Source organism: Quercus robur, chromosome 5, assembly GCF_932294415.1.
Source record: "Quercus robur chromosome 5, dhQueRobu3.1, whole genome shotgun sequence".
NCBI classification, from domain to species: Eukaryota; Viridiplantae; Streptophyta; class Magnoliopsida; order Fagales; family Fagaceae; genus Quercus; species Quercus robur.
Genome location: NC_065538.1, coordinates 86,221,744 through 86,235,742, shown reverse-complemented (window position 1 = coordinate 86,235,742; position 13,999 = coordinate 86,221,744). Strand labels below are relative to the sequence as shown.

Below are 13,999 nucleotides of genomic sequence, written 5' to 3'. Positions count from 1 at the left end.
ATAAAGCTCGACAGATACCTGTTTGTCGAGCAGCTGTCGAGCCACGGGGCTGGAATAGCTTCTTAAGCTCGATGAATAGCTAGCTGTCGAGATTTAATGAACATCACTTTTTCAGCTTGAATCTTGGACAGACTTGCATGTCTTCAACACTTGATCTTGAAACACAGTTTCTTGAAGTATTAAACACATCCTAGATCTACCCAAATACAAGTAAAGTGCGTTTTGTCAAAGAATAAGCCAATTACATAAAATAGTGACATATGTTCCTAATAAGTGAATCACATATGTCCTAACAGAGTTGTAATGTATATAAATATATAAATAAAACTATATCTTTAAGTATAAAAAGACAAAGTTAATAATGTTATTATTTAAATGATGTAACATTACGTTTCAAAAAAAAAAAATGATGTAACATTAAATATATATTTTAATTTGTAATATATAATTGAAACCACGAATTGGATCCATTTCTTACTTTTATGGCTAGTTTTCTTATACATTTAAAATAAAAGTTAAATCACACTGATACAAAATCATTGTTTAGTCATCTTCATTCACATTTTTGTATGAAATAGAGTTGTTAGGACAAAAATGAATTGACCCCTTGTAATTAATTAATTAATTACCTAAGTTAATTAATTAGATCAAATTTCATGCAATAGCGTGGTAGCACAAACAAATCACCAAATTATCTAAATGCAGCGAAAAATAAATTTGACACAGATGATTTGTTTAAGAATGGGGAAAACCACTGAGGCAAAACCCCACCAGGTGATTTTTAGGTCACCACTCCCAAGAATCTATTATTATCAATCACAAGTGGTTACAAGTATAAGGAATCTTACCAAACCCTTTAGCTTATCCCGAAATACCAACCTACAGTTGAACTCTTACCCTAATACCCAATTGGACTTGTATTGTAGTGACAATCTTCCAGTTCAATGCACGAATCCCAATACGTGACTAATTAACCAATGATGCACGAATCCAAGTACATGACTGACACTAGCAACTTGAAGAAGATGTTGGTTGCAAAGTTCTTCAGTTCATCAACGATGAAGATCAGAAAGCTCCTTACTTACAAAACCCTTGGCGTAAAGACGCAGTAGCTTCTTTAGAGAGAATAATGAACTAGGTCACTTTTTGCATGTATTCTCCATGTATGACGGCCTTTAAAATAAGCCTTATATATGTGTAGGGTTGTGAGAAAAGAAACCCTACACATACATGTCAACTAGGGCCAAAAATCATATCTTGAAATTCTAATTTCGTAGACCTCGACAGAAACAGCTTATGTCGAGCTTCTGTCGAGTTTCGACTTTAAATCTCGATAGAAGTCTTTTTGTCGAGATTGTTGTTGAGCTTTAAGGAACAACTCTTTTTCACTTGTTTCTTGATCAAATCTTCATGGATTTAACACTTAACTTGAACAACATGTTTCTTGATGTCTTAAACTTATCCTAGATCTACCAAATTACAAGTAAAGTGCATTTTATCAAAAGATTAGCCAATTACATAAAATATGTCGCTACCAAGAGCAAATGGAGATTGCGAAATTAAAGAAACCAGGGGAGTTACTTAACTGGGATGACATTCAAAAGATGAAGTATTCATGGAATGTTGCTTGTGAAGTGATGAGACTTGCCCCACCCCTTCAGGGTGCTTTTCGAGAGGCCATTAATGACTTTATTTTCACTGGTTTCTCTATTCCCAAGGGTTGGAAGGTTGGTATATTCATTTTTTTTTTACACCATGCTTATGCTAATGCACGTGTTTTTGTACCTTGGTATATATATTTTTGTACTTTGTTATATACACTTTAATTTGGACGTTTATATTTGCAATAACTTTGCATTTTAAAATTTTGTTAATTTCATAGTTATATTGGAGTGCAAATTCAACACATAGGAACTCAGAATTCTTCCCAGAGCCTGAAAAGTTTGACCCCTCACTACAAGAAATTTGATTATTTTCAACGGTTAAAACCGTTGAAAAAAGTATTAAAAACCGTTGAAAATAGTATTTTCAACGGTTAAAGTAACCGTCGAGAACCGCCGTTAAAAACTATGTCGAAATTTTTTTTCTACGGCCTATGCAACCGTCGAAAAAAATGTTACACTTTTATCAACGGTTAATAAACGTCGAAGTATTATTAAAAGCCGTTGAAACATAAACACAGAAAGATGCTTATTACTTTTTTCTACATGTACTCAACCGTCGATAAAGGGTATTTTGAGATAAATTTCAACAGTTTGTAAACGTTGAAATAAGTATTTTCTTTAAAATAAATAAATAAATCAATCAAATTCATTCTTAGGCCACATAGAAAAAAAAGAAAAGAATATACATAAATACAGTAAGGAGTCTTTTGAAGAAGAAGACTCCTTACTGTGGAAGACATGATCACCAGGGCAAGTACATGGGCTGCCTGTTGGAAGCAATGCCCTGTCACATATGTTTGGAATTGTGTCCATTAGCCACCATGCTGTTGCCAAATGCACAGGTGCTGCTACTATGGTACCTGCCACCTAAAAAGAATCATTGCTATGGAAATCAAGGGACAGTAATAAATAAATATATTATTATCATTTTATTAAAACAAAACTTGAAAAATTCATTTCCATAATATTTTCAGTTGTGAAGAGGAATGCATAAGATAATAATTAACCTGTGCCACGAATATTGCTCTTGGAGGAATCTTCATGTAATGACCAAGCTTGCAGTCTTGCAAAAAGGTGATCTCCTGTTTCATACTTTTGTAGCCATAAACTTTGAAGCATATGTTGGCAACAGGATATCCTGGATACAAATACCCAATAATATACTCGGTGATTACATTTAAGGTTGGCATCTGCTCACGAGAGAAAGATTTACTCATGTTAGAAGTTAGAAGACTAACACCTGCATGTAGTAGATGTAGTACTCAATGCACAAGTTGATAACACAATGCTGGTTAAATTTAAAATCTACATATAGGATGAACAAATAAACGCCATTTTAGCATTTACATGAACTTTAGCTAGAATTGATTATGGTGAGTGAATAGAAAGGTAGAAAACTCAAAACAACCCAAATTTACGGTCAAATGTGTGTATGGTGGTGAAAGAATTTACTGCACATTGATAAAACTTAATGCAAAATTTGTAATATAGTGCAAAGACATACCTGATTTGTTGTGGCAGTGATGACTCCAACAGGAAGAGTGAAAAATAAGGCAAGACTGCATGCTAGCAAGATGCCCCACCATGGTAATTGAAGTTGATCAATGTAGTACTGGCAGGAAAATATGGTTGCCACAATGTTAACCACAAGTAGGCACATAAACCACCATTGAGGAACTTGCTTATATTTTCTCATGAGCTTTGTGTGCACATCCATCTTCTTCTCTTGGAGGGCAGACTTGCTTGGCTGCCATTTTCACTACAACCTTGAAAGTATGAGTGACTTATTGATATAAAACAATGTACAAGGCTATAAGCTAGTTCACCCCTGCCTAGATATATATATATATATAGGTGTTGACTAAATCATTTTCAATTTAAAGAGGGCTACTTTATATGGCACATACATGTACAAACACACAGAGGCATGTGCTAGCAAAACAATATCTATTTTATGTTGTTTTGTCCTATATGAAAAATTTCCTATTGAATTCATCAAACTCTCCATTTCCTATAAAAGATACAATTACAGGGATATTCTAAGTTACACACATCTAACAGCAATCAGGAAACGATTCATTGCAAATTTCAAACAAACAATTCAAGTAGAGAAGTGTGCTTACCTTCCATGGAAGAGGAGCACATGAACAATAGTTGCAGCAAGGCAGGTAAAATTAAAACCATAAGTTATAGCAAAGAAGGTGCTCATATAGAGAGGGCCTTTACGGTCATATGCCTCATTGTTAAAGCTGAAGTTGGGGTCTATTATAGCTGAAACATTATATTTTTGGCCAGTAGACGTGAATAGCCCATCTGAGAATATAGGAAACGTCTTGGTCTCGTAGATATTGAGCCAATATGCTATAGGGGTAATGACATACATGAAAAGTGCAAAACCAACAGCAACATTGGCTGTAGCAAACCACGGACTGGCCAATGGGCTCCCAAGGTAAGCGGAAACATTAGACCAATCAAACCCCAATGCACCAATTTGAAGACCATGAAGAGTTTAAGCATAAGCAGTTTAATGAAAACCATAAGCATAGGCGTATGGTACAAAAAGCTTTGAAGAGTTTTTGTATCTGATGGGATGACAAAAAGGGAAGGGAGATCAGTTTAGACTTCAAAGTGAGTACTGAGGCTATAAACCAAAAAATTGGAAATTAACAACCATCTATATCACAATGTGCATTATAAAATTTACAACCGAGCACATCTAATCAATTACAACTTACAACTACACATAATCACATAATTCTCAAAAACCCTCCTGGTAGAAAAAAAAAAAAAAAAAAAAAAAATACAACCACTATGACTCTGAATTCTCATATAATACTTTAAGGAAGGCCCCTAATTGGTTGGCAATCTAATGCAATCTCCCCTCCCTATGTTATATAAGCAATGTCTAAGGTCATATAAGCAAATCTGAAAGTCTTAGTGTGCACATTAAAATGAAGTAGTGTTAGTGACAAAAGTATAAGATTAAAACAAGCTCATGAGAAACAGAAAGAAGGCATTATAGTTGAAAAGTGCAAGCTTCTGTATCCATATCTAAAACTACTCACTATAATTATCAGGTTCATAAAGAACTGACAAAAAATGGCCCTTTCAATCATAAAGCAACAAACAAAAACAACCATATAACTCTTGTAATTGCAACCCTGGGTCTAATATTCAAGGGTAATAGGACCGGACAATCCTACTATTTAGATTGCAATTTTAAGAACCACATACCATGCTACCATATGATATCTAGGACAACAGAAAATCAAAGCAAGAATAACTCTTATTAATAGCAGAAAAGCAGAATATCCCTTTGAAATTTTAGAGCTATAATGACAATGACATCTTTCAGTCAATTCCACAAAAAAACAAACATTAAAGTTGCAAAGTTGGACTGTTATTTAATACTAATATTGTTAATTTACATTTCTCATATTCACGCACAATACAAAACAACATGATACCAAGCAACAGAGATTAACTCTTAATCTTATTTTCCAATAAAAATTCTAGATAACTGTTCCACTTGGTAAGTATTTTTGCTTTTCTTTAACTTTACTCACCTTGAATTATTTCAAGTGGGAAAAATAAAATAGAACTTTTACCCTATTCCATCACAAACACTGCTACAAACATCAAAACCAAATTCTTAGCTCAAAATCACAATCAGCAGCTAACAGGTCCATTATGGAAGCAATCACCTCCGCTAGAACTCATGTCACACCACTGCTTCAGCCTCCACACACCATAAAAACCAGATATGAAACCAGGTAATTTGTGACAGCAGAGAGTATCATCTTGCCAATGAAGTTCTTATCCAATCCCCAAAAAAGTATAGACAAACTAATCCCCAATCGAACCCGAAAAGAGTCCACAGAATAATAAAGGGGAAATGGGAGTTCTCAAACATATAAAAAATTTCGTGATTCAAAAGTAAATCTATTATAATGCTCTCATAGTCCTCTTCTATGCTAAATCAGCCATTTGCAAAAAAAAAAAAAAAAAAAAAAAAAAAAAAAAAAAAAAAAAACTGAACCAATACAAAACTAACTATTTACAACTACCATAATAAATAAATAACACTGTTAAAAAACAAAATACCCAGATTTTCAAAATACCAGAGAGATAGCTTTATGAAAAATCAACACGATCAATATTGCTTCAAGGGAACGAGTCATGAGGGAATCGGTAAATCCACAATTACCAGTGAATGAAGCATCTTAGAATCACACAAAATTACCCAAATCCGCTTGAAAATTGGAGCAATCAAACAGTATATCATCAAAATACATGCTGGAAATACGAATACCACAGAAACCAAAACAAAACCATAAAAAGAGTGATATAAACCCTAAAATCAACTAGAAATACACGAATCCAATCCAAAATCAGAGCATTCAAAGCGAATAACAGAGTATGGACAAAATTACTGTATTCAATAAGAAATGGACCTTAGAGAACAATGCAACTGATATTCGAGACGAATCAAGCAAAATGATCTTCGTGTCGTAGTGGTGATTGAGCTTGAAACCCTAGAAAATTGGGGGAGATTAGATGAGGCAGGCGAAGAGTAGTGGAGTTGATGGAAGACTTCGACTTCGACATTGTGAGTGACGATGAGACAGAGCCACCGCGTTGAGAGAACAATAGCTATGCGATTGCCATGACCTAGAGCTTCGAAATTTCCATGATTGAGAGCTATGAAATTGGCTTTGAAATTTCTAAGTTTTGAGTGAGAGAGATTTGAGCTAAACTTTGATTTGTTCTGTATCTTTATATAAATTCCGTTTTTCTAATTTTCAACACTGACAACCGTAGATAAAAGATGTGGTTTATCTTCTACATTCAACAAACCCGTGGATAAAACTTTTTATTTAATTTTTTTTTAACACTTGGTTCAACAGTTGTGCCAACTGTGGAGTGGAAATAGGTAGGTTAATTTCCTTATTTTGATCAACAGTTGAGTACAACTGTAGAAATTTAGGGGTTTTATTAACATTTTAAGTAACCGTAGATAAAAAAAAATGTTGAAAAAACTCAAGTTTGTTGTAGTGCCTCAAGATTTGAAGGGAATGGACCATTACCATACAGCTATGTACAATTTGGAGGAGGACCTAGGATGTGTCCTGGAAAAAAGAGTATGCACGCATGGAAATTCTGGTTTTCATGCATAATGTTGTCAAGAGGTTCAACTGGGAGAAGTTGCTTCGCGATGAGAAGATCATTGTGGATGAGAAGATCATTGTGAATCCAATGCCCATACCGGCCAAAGGGCTTCCCGTCTGCCTTCTTCCTCACCATGCTTACCGGCACCCTAATTCCACCATCTTACTGAATGTATGCGGATAAATAAGGGTATATGATGAGATACTTGAATGAATGCCATAGCTAATAGCTTAATAGTGAGGATTAGGGAAAAATAGGTAACTAGCATTAATTTTCTAACTATTTAGTTAGTAGTTAAGGTTTCAAAACTATTTATTTTTATAGCATCTCGAGTCTTTTAAACTCGATTTTGGGCAATAACTCGAGCATAAAACACTCGATTTCTATGCTCTAATTTCTTCCAACGTGGCATAGTTTTCCACGTGGGTAGACAGAAATCGAGTCTCTAAGACTCGATTTCTAAGGGTTATACATAGACCCAAGTCATGAGGAACCAGAACGTTCTGGGAAGAAAGCAGAGAGAAAAAAAAAAACCAGAAACAGAGAGAGAACAGTGAGGAACCAGAACGTTCTGGGAAGAAAGCAAAGAGAAAAAAAAAACCAGAAACAGAGAGAACATCAGGGAAGAAATCAGAGAGAAAAAAAAAAAAAAAAAACAGAAACAGAGAGAGATCGGAGTGGGTCTCGCCTGGGCTCGCGAGACCCAGGCCGCGCGCTGCCTGGGTCTCCCCTGGGCTCGCGTGACCCAGGCGCCGCTCTGCCTGGGCTCGCGCGACCCACTCCGATCTCTCTCTGTTTCTGTTTTTTTTTTTTTTTTTTTTTTTTTTTTTTTTTTTTTTTTTTTTTTTTCTCTCTGATTTCTTCCCTGATGTTCTGGTTCCTCACTGATTTTATGTATAACCCTTAGAAATCGAGTCTCTAAGACTCGATTTCTGTCTACCCACGTGGATAACTATGCCACGTTGGAAGAAATTAGAGCATAGAAATCGAGTGTTTTATGCTCGAGTTATTTTCCAAAATCGAGTTTAAAAGACTCGAGATGCTATAAAAATAAATAGTTTTGAAACCTTAATTACTAACTAAATAATTAGAAAATTAATGCTAGTTACCTATTTTTCCCGAGGGATCATCTTTCTTTCTTTTTTATTTTTATTTTTTATATGTACAGAATTTCTTTAGAAATCACAAAATGTTACCTTAATTTACTTGTGATATTTTTGGCTGATTTGTAATGCCTTCCATACAAGTCTGTCCCTCACAAGGGTGCAAGAACATCTTAGAAACAATAGCTATTCCGTAAAAGTGGTTCAATAATATTTTTTCAATAAATAATATCTTGACATGATATATAAAACTAATTAACTCAAAATTTTTTTTTTTTTTAATTTTACTATCATGATTAAAAGAGGGTTATTGTAAACATCCCATTTTATACTGGTTTATAAACTCAAACTCTTGGTCCCCAGTGATGATATTAGAAGGCGAAAGTCTTGGTCAAATAGAGCATGAGTTGGAGGATGTAAAATGAGAAAATCATGGAAAAGTTCCTACAATTGGGTCCTTCAACTTTGGGCATGAAAGTCGAAGTACTCATAACCCCAAAGCTACAACAAGAGAAGTCAGCATTTAAATCAAATCATGAGCACAATATGAGGAAGTAAAGGACAAGGAAAATAAGTCTTTACCTCCCAATTACTTGGTGAACAGCCTGAACCATATGTGGATAGGTAGATCCATAATCAAAGTCCCTGATATGGTCCACATCCTCTAAAAATGGAAGTTGATGGGTCTTTGGTGATGAAGAGACATGGAAAATTCAATAAGTTTTGATAAGATGAAACAATGAAGTAATCAAGGAAATTTGCTGAGAAGAAGGCTTCAGTTAGGAGAGGGAGTGGAACAGTTTTTATTTTTATTTTTAAAACTGGTGTGTATGGAAGTTTGGAGGGAGAAGAGAGCAGAGGGTAAGAGGGGGAAGTAGAGGAGAGTCAAGTTTCCTATAACAAATCTTGAGGTACAAAAGTCCCACAACATTGATATATAGTTTATATGACTATAAAATAGTTAAGTATTTATAAATAATTTTAAAAAAATAAATAAATTTACGGGTTAGTATAAATTTTGTATCTTTATCAATGTCCTGATTTTTCTTTTCAAACTATTGGAAAAGACTTGAGGTAATGTCTTTTGAATTTTGTATTCCCCGCTTTCCCTAAGATTGTAATATATTTTGTAGTTTAATAAATGTTTTCTTCAAATATATACACACACACATATATATATATATATATATATATCAACCTTTGGCCCGGAATTGATTTATTGACTTATTTTAAACGTGACTTAAGTGACCTGTTCAAGTTCAAATGTGATGTAACATAGTGTCAATTGTGTACCAATGTGAAAATCAATAATAAGTTAATAAGTTCAGAAAGACATCGTGGAAAAGGTTGTCTGTATCATTATTACATAGATATTCCTTCAAGTAGTACCACGAGTGATTATAGGAGTCCAAATCTGCCGAATAATGTTATGAACTTCTACATCCCAGAATAGTAAGAGAATTAAAAACTGGGTTTTATTTCAGCGTCATTCATATATTACTTGAACTACAGAATTCACTGCTTCACTTAAGTGATTCTAGATGGCAATGGGACATGCTTGCGGTATTCAGCGAGAGCCCACAACGGATATATATTTCTGTATGCTGCATAGTGTAACATGCAGTTCTGCATGAAGACTCCAGTGATTTCCTGCCATAAAAGAATTATATAAATGGTTAAAAACGCTGTCAGTAAAATTCAAGCATAATATATTTTCATAGTTTGTTACTTTGTTTCTCTCTTCCCTCCTCGATAAAAAATTCTTGTTTCAATCACCTAGTGTCACAAGCTAGTTTTAAACCTGTGTTCTTCATAGTGCAAGAAAGAAAACTATCTTCATGTCAATCTTCTTCTTTCTTTTTTAAAAAACATTATCTTTTTCCTTCTTTTGATTTTTGAAAGCTATGTTAATTACAGGGAGATACCTGTTGAGGAAAATCACCATCTTCCAGTTGAGAATTGATTATCAGCTTTGCTGCACGGTGAAGAGGTGTTGGGTCTCTTTCAGCCTATTACAAAAGGTTTTGATATAGAATTATGAAAGAAAAACATAAGAATAGATAGTATGTATAATGCTAGATTTTTAAACTAACAACTTACTTGTCCAGCATGAATAAGACCCATCATTGCCCATGCAGTTTGCACCAAATTTGATCTGTTTCCTTCCAAAGGTACATATTCCTACATAATTTATGTAGCATCCACTGAATCTCACGTTTAGAAAAAACAATAACTTCATTGACAAAGATTCTTCCCTTAATAACAATTTGGGAAACAAAATGGGGTGTGTTATTAAAGGTGCTTGAACTGCTATCAATAGTGATCGAATCAAAGATATTATGACAATTTATCAAAGAAGCTCAAAGCACATTCCATGTTGAGACATTTACCTTCTTTGGGCAAGAGAGATAGCTCTCTCCCCAGCCACCATTATCTCTCTGTATTTTGAGTAGAAAGTCAACTCCTTTGCGCATAGTGAGACAATTGTTGTAAGTCTTGCCAACAGCAGCTAGACCTCCAAGTGCAAACCACGAACCATAAGTGAAGCAAACTCCCCAATTTCCATACCTATCAAAATGCTTTATCATGTAATCGATCTTCTCTAATACTCCTTTGTATAATCAAAAATAGTTTCAATCATATCTAATAAACTAGTTGAGGTACATACCATGAACCATCTGGCATTTGTATGTCTTCAAGGTAGTGTACAGCATTTTTAATGAAGTTTTCAATCTCTTCCTTCCTATGCTTAGGGTATAATTTGTTAAACAAAACTAAAGCTTGGATTGCTGATGCGGTGCATTCAACATACTCATGCTCAATAACAATATCCGCGAAGAATTCAGTTGGATTAAGCAGCTGAGGGGGGGTGGGGGGGAAGAAAAATAATATACCATTAATATATGTCAATGTGTGAATTTAACGGCAATTAGATAGTTTCAAAGTATTTCCAAAATAATATTTCAAGGTCAATTCAGTATGCTGAGATCATTACTTACCTCCAACCAATCTGATGCTCCTGCTGGCTCCCATGCGGCTAAACCACCATTTTTACTCTACATTAAGCCATAGAATAAAGCTTATTGATCTGAATAAAGTGAAATACTTAAGAAATAAACAATGTACTAGAGGGAAATAAAGCTTCCACAGTTTGTGCAAAGTGAGTTTCAAAAGCCTTTAGAGTTTTATCATATCATTCAAATGTAATGGTAGCTACAACTGGAATTGGTAAAAGTTTAGGAGAAGATGCTTTAGAAAAAAAAACCTTTTGCATTTGGAAAAGTAATTTTGTTTTAGTTAAACAATTTTATTTTCGTAGTAAAACCAAGGGCATTCTGGATTTCCTATTTCATGCTCACAAGTGCACAATAAGTATTCTTGAAGATACGACATTAGGTTAATCCTTACCTGTAGAGAAAGTAGGACGTTGACAGAATCATAGAACCGCTCTGGTTCCATTTGCTCACCAACAATTTCTGGTGGCATCATTGAGAAAAGCAAGCAACACTGTGAAATAGATTAAATTTGGTGAGGAACACAATGATTATGGATGAGGTGAAATACTTGACTTTATTGAATCATGTAAACAAAGTAAATTACCTTCAAACCTTCTGCGGTGCAATCAGAAACTTGCCATCCATGATCTTGATCAGAGAAGGTCCACGATCCTTTGGAAATGTGACGGTACATGCTTTTGAAGTCCCCAGAAGGACTGTCTTTGACCTTTTTAATTTTTCATGGAAATTGCAATAATTAGATTGAGTGAATACAGGATATATGTGTGTCTGTATATATATATATATATATATATATTTTTTTTTTTTTTTAAATAAAAGAAAAAAGGTCAAAAGGTATGCTTGATTATTAAGGTTAAGAGATGGTAAAAGAATTGAAAAGCAAACCTGAGATTTCTTTATGAAGTCATGTCCCCTTGCGAGTGTAGGTCCAATTTCGCCAACAAGATTACTAGCAAGTAATGCTTGAATGGCAAAACCAGTATCCCACTCTTGACTACCAAAACTCTGCATACAAAATATCAAAATTAGCAAGCACTTATTTTCTTGCAAGGTACCTTAGCAATTATAAACTCAAAACCAGAAAACCATAGGTTTAGGCTTATGCTAAAGTTTAAATGTATATATTGGTGTACATAGCCAACCCTAAAATAGAACAATTTATAGAATGTCTTCTTACACAGTTCAATATAAAGTGAAATGTAAATCTTCAACATGAGGGAAAAAAATTCTACAATTGTTTTGCTAAATATAATTACTAACCTGCATCTTTATTCCATCTTCAGCAACCCATATGTAATCTGGGATCCTAGCAATATGCTTCTTGAAATAATCTCCATTTGGATCTTCAACCCAACAAGCAAGCATACATAGAACCTGTTCACAGCATGTGACATTAGGAAAACTGTTTCATAGCCTAGGTAGATGTTCACCATTGCTTTTCTTGATTGTAAAATTACATTACTTTTTCCACACATCCAATAGTAATGTATCGACTATTCTCATCTTCATAATGAATGTGCTTCATTGTTACTTGAAGAGCCTTCTCTCTGACCAACTTCTTAAACGGCCAACGAGTGAGAAGAGGCTCAGTGAATATGTATAGACTATCCCAAAGAAAATCTTGTATCAGAGGGTGGGGATAGTAGATATCCTCCTGTAATAATAGTTTTACAATCAATGCATTGGAAGAAATATTTAAAAACATTTCTAGAAAAAAGAAAGAAAAAAACAAGTATCAACCACGCGGAGAAAATTAAGGTAAACTCACTTGCGCGCATAGATGACGCACACTCTTCCAGTTAATTTCATTATAAGGTTCATTGTAGAGTTCCTCCCTCAATTGAAGAATGAGAGGTGTGATTGGGCCAACAAACCTTTTCCCATATAAGTATGACATGGGCATGTACACCATCCGGCAGTAGCACCACATTTTGGCTACATTTTAGGGGCAAAGCAATTGGTAAGCCATAAGTAAAATAAGCATTTTGAATGTTGAAAGTTTTATTATGAAATTTCAAAAAACAAAAACCGGTAAAACTTTGTTGTAACAACTTTAAGTAGAGATGACTAATTCAAATAGAAGCAGTAAGTAGATATTGTACAAACCTGGATGCATGGGAAGGAATGAAGGAAGGATCCAAAATTCTGGGGGCATTGGATTGCTTCCAGTCCATTCAAACAAACCAAGTATCTAGAATAAAGGAACATTGCATAGTTGAGTTATTTATCCTATGATAGTTATCATCCAGAGTGTATATATTTGAAACTTAACCTATTTATTTCCAAATTGGTAATACGAGTATGATTAGATTTTAGTTCACAGTACAAATTATTTTTAGTATGTAAGTCTATTGAGATTTGAATTTTACTGAACATGGTCATACCGAAAGCCATGTCTTTCCCCAAGAAGGTATGTGTGTTACTCCACCATGATCAAGGATCCATTTTTGCGCTCTTACACAAGCATTGTCCTGACCTCCATCAAGTCCTTCCCCAAGCATTCGCATACAAATATAGTTGAGAGCTGTGCAAAACATGGTGCTATGGCCCTCTATGTGAAATCCCCAACCACCATCTTCATTCTAATAAGATACAAAATTTACAAAATTGTTGTTATATAGGAAAGATTGAACTAAAAGAAAAAGGTAGGTGAGAAATTTAGCTGAAGCTCTAATTTTGTCATTAAGATTAACTTGTAAAGCTTCCAAAAATATGTACCTGATGGTAATATATGTATCGAAGGATTTCTTTTTGATACTCAGCAGGAAATACAGTATTAAGATGTCCTGTAATATACATACAAAATACCTGCATTTTTTGAAAACCATAAGAAGTGACAAGCAGGCATCTCATAATCCAATTGCACATTGTATTGGAAACAATTGTATTATTCAAATTAAAATCAATCTTATATGTTTCAATGGTATACATTGGATGAATTAAAATAAATTATATCAGCAAGCACAATTTTCTATTGTTTTTCTCCCCCTCAATGATTTAGTATGGTATTACCCTACCAATTACCTCTCACAAAATCCATATAAGT

The 13,999-nt window shown here is 34.3% G+C and overlaps 2 protein-coding genes and 1 pseudogene across 7 annotated transcripts in view; 1 reads left to right on the top strand and 2 right to left on the bottom strand.

The window, feature by feature from the left end:
• Nucleotides 1-1,604: 1,604 nt before the first annotated feature.
• On the top strand, nucleotides 1,605-7,016 carry LOC126728893 (beta-amyrin 28-monooxygenase-like; annotated as a pseudogene).
• Nucleotides 2,220-6,664, bottom strand: LOC126727550 (oligopeptide transporter 7-like). 5 transcript variants are annotated; one of them, XM_050433263.1, is made up of 5 exons: nucleotides 6,119-6,664; nucleotides 3,788-4,246; nucleotides 3,169-3,423; nucleotides 2,672-2,854; nucleotides 2,220-2,531 (listed from the first exon to the last, which is right to left on the bottom strand). In XM_050433263.1, exons 3-5 carry the CDS (start codon nucleotides 3,379-3,381, stop codon nucleotides 2,301-2,303), a joined length of 627 nt encoding a protein of 208 aa, XP_050289220.1. In that variant the 5' UTR covers nucleotides 3,382-3,423; nucleotides 3,788-4,246; nucleotides 6,119-6,664; the 3' UTR covers nucleotides 2,220-2,300. The 5 variants fall into 5 exon arrangements, with proteins under 5 accessions (XP_050289220.1, XP_050289222.1, XP_050289221.1 ...); XM_050433265.1 differs by lacking the exon at nucleotides 3,788-4,246 and having other exon boundaries at nucleotides 3,169-3,430; XM_050433264.1 differs by lacking the exon at nucleotides 3,788-4,246 and having other exon boundaries at nucleotides 3,169-3,411.
• Nucleotides 7,017-9,234: 2,218 nt separating the features above from the next.
• LOC126727549 (beta-amyrin synthase-like) overlaps nucleotides 9,235-13,999 on the bottom strand; it is a 44,640-nt gene continuing 39,875 nt past the window's right edge. For both annotated transcript variants that reach the window (XM_050433261.1, XM_050433260.1), the window contains exons 3-17: nucleotides 13,672-13,761; nucleotides 13,338-13,535; nucleotides 13,060-13,144; nucleotides 12,722-12,888; nucleotides 12,416-12,607; nucleotides 12,214-12,327; nucleotides 11,839-11,958; nucleotides 11,537-11,659; nucleotides 11,345-11,443; nucleotides 10,936-10,992; nucleotides 10,605-10,795; nucleotides 10,327-10,504; nucleotides 10,037-10,117; nucleotides 9,862-9,945; nucleotides 9,235-9,586 (exon numbers count right to left, since the gene is read on the bottom strand). In XM_050433261.1, the coding sequence (XP_050289218.1) occupies nucleotides 9,464-9,586; nucleotides 9,862-9,945; nucleotides 10,037-10,117; nucleotides 10,327-10,504; nucleotides 10,605-10,795; nucleotides 10,936-10,992; nucleotides 11,345-11,443; nucleotides 11,537-11,659; nucleotides 11,839-11,958; nucleotides 12,214-12,327; nucleotides 12,416-12,607; nucleotides 12,722-12,888; nucleotides 13,060-13,144; nucleotides 13,338-13,535; nucleotides 13,672-13,761 (1,902 nt within the window). In that variant the 3' untranslated portion in view covers nucleotides 9,235-9,463. The remainder of the gene's footprint in view (nucleotides 9,587-9,861; nucleotides 9,946-10,036; nucleotides 10,118-10,326; nucleotides 10,505-10,604; nucleotides 10,796-10,935; nucleotides 10,993-11,344; nucleotides 11,444-11,536; nucleotides 11,660-11,838; nucleotides 11,959-12,213; nucleotides 12,328-12,415; nucleotides 12,608-12,721; nucleotides 12,889-13,059; nucleotides 13,145-13,337; nucleotides 13,536-13,671; nucleotides 13,762-13,999) is intronic.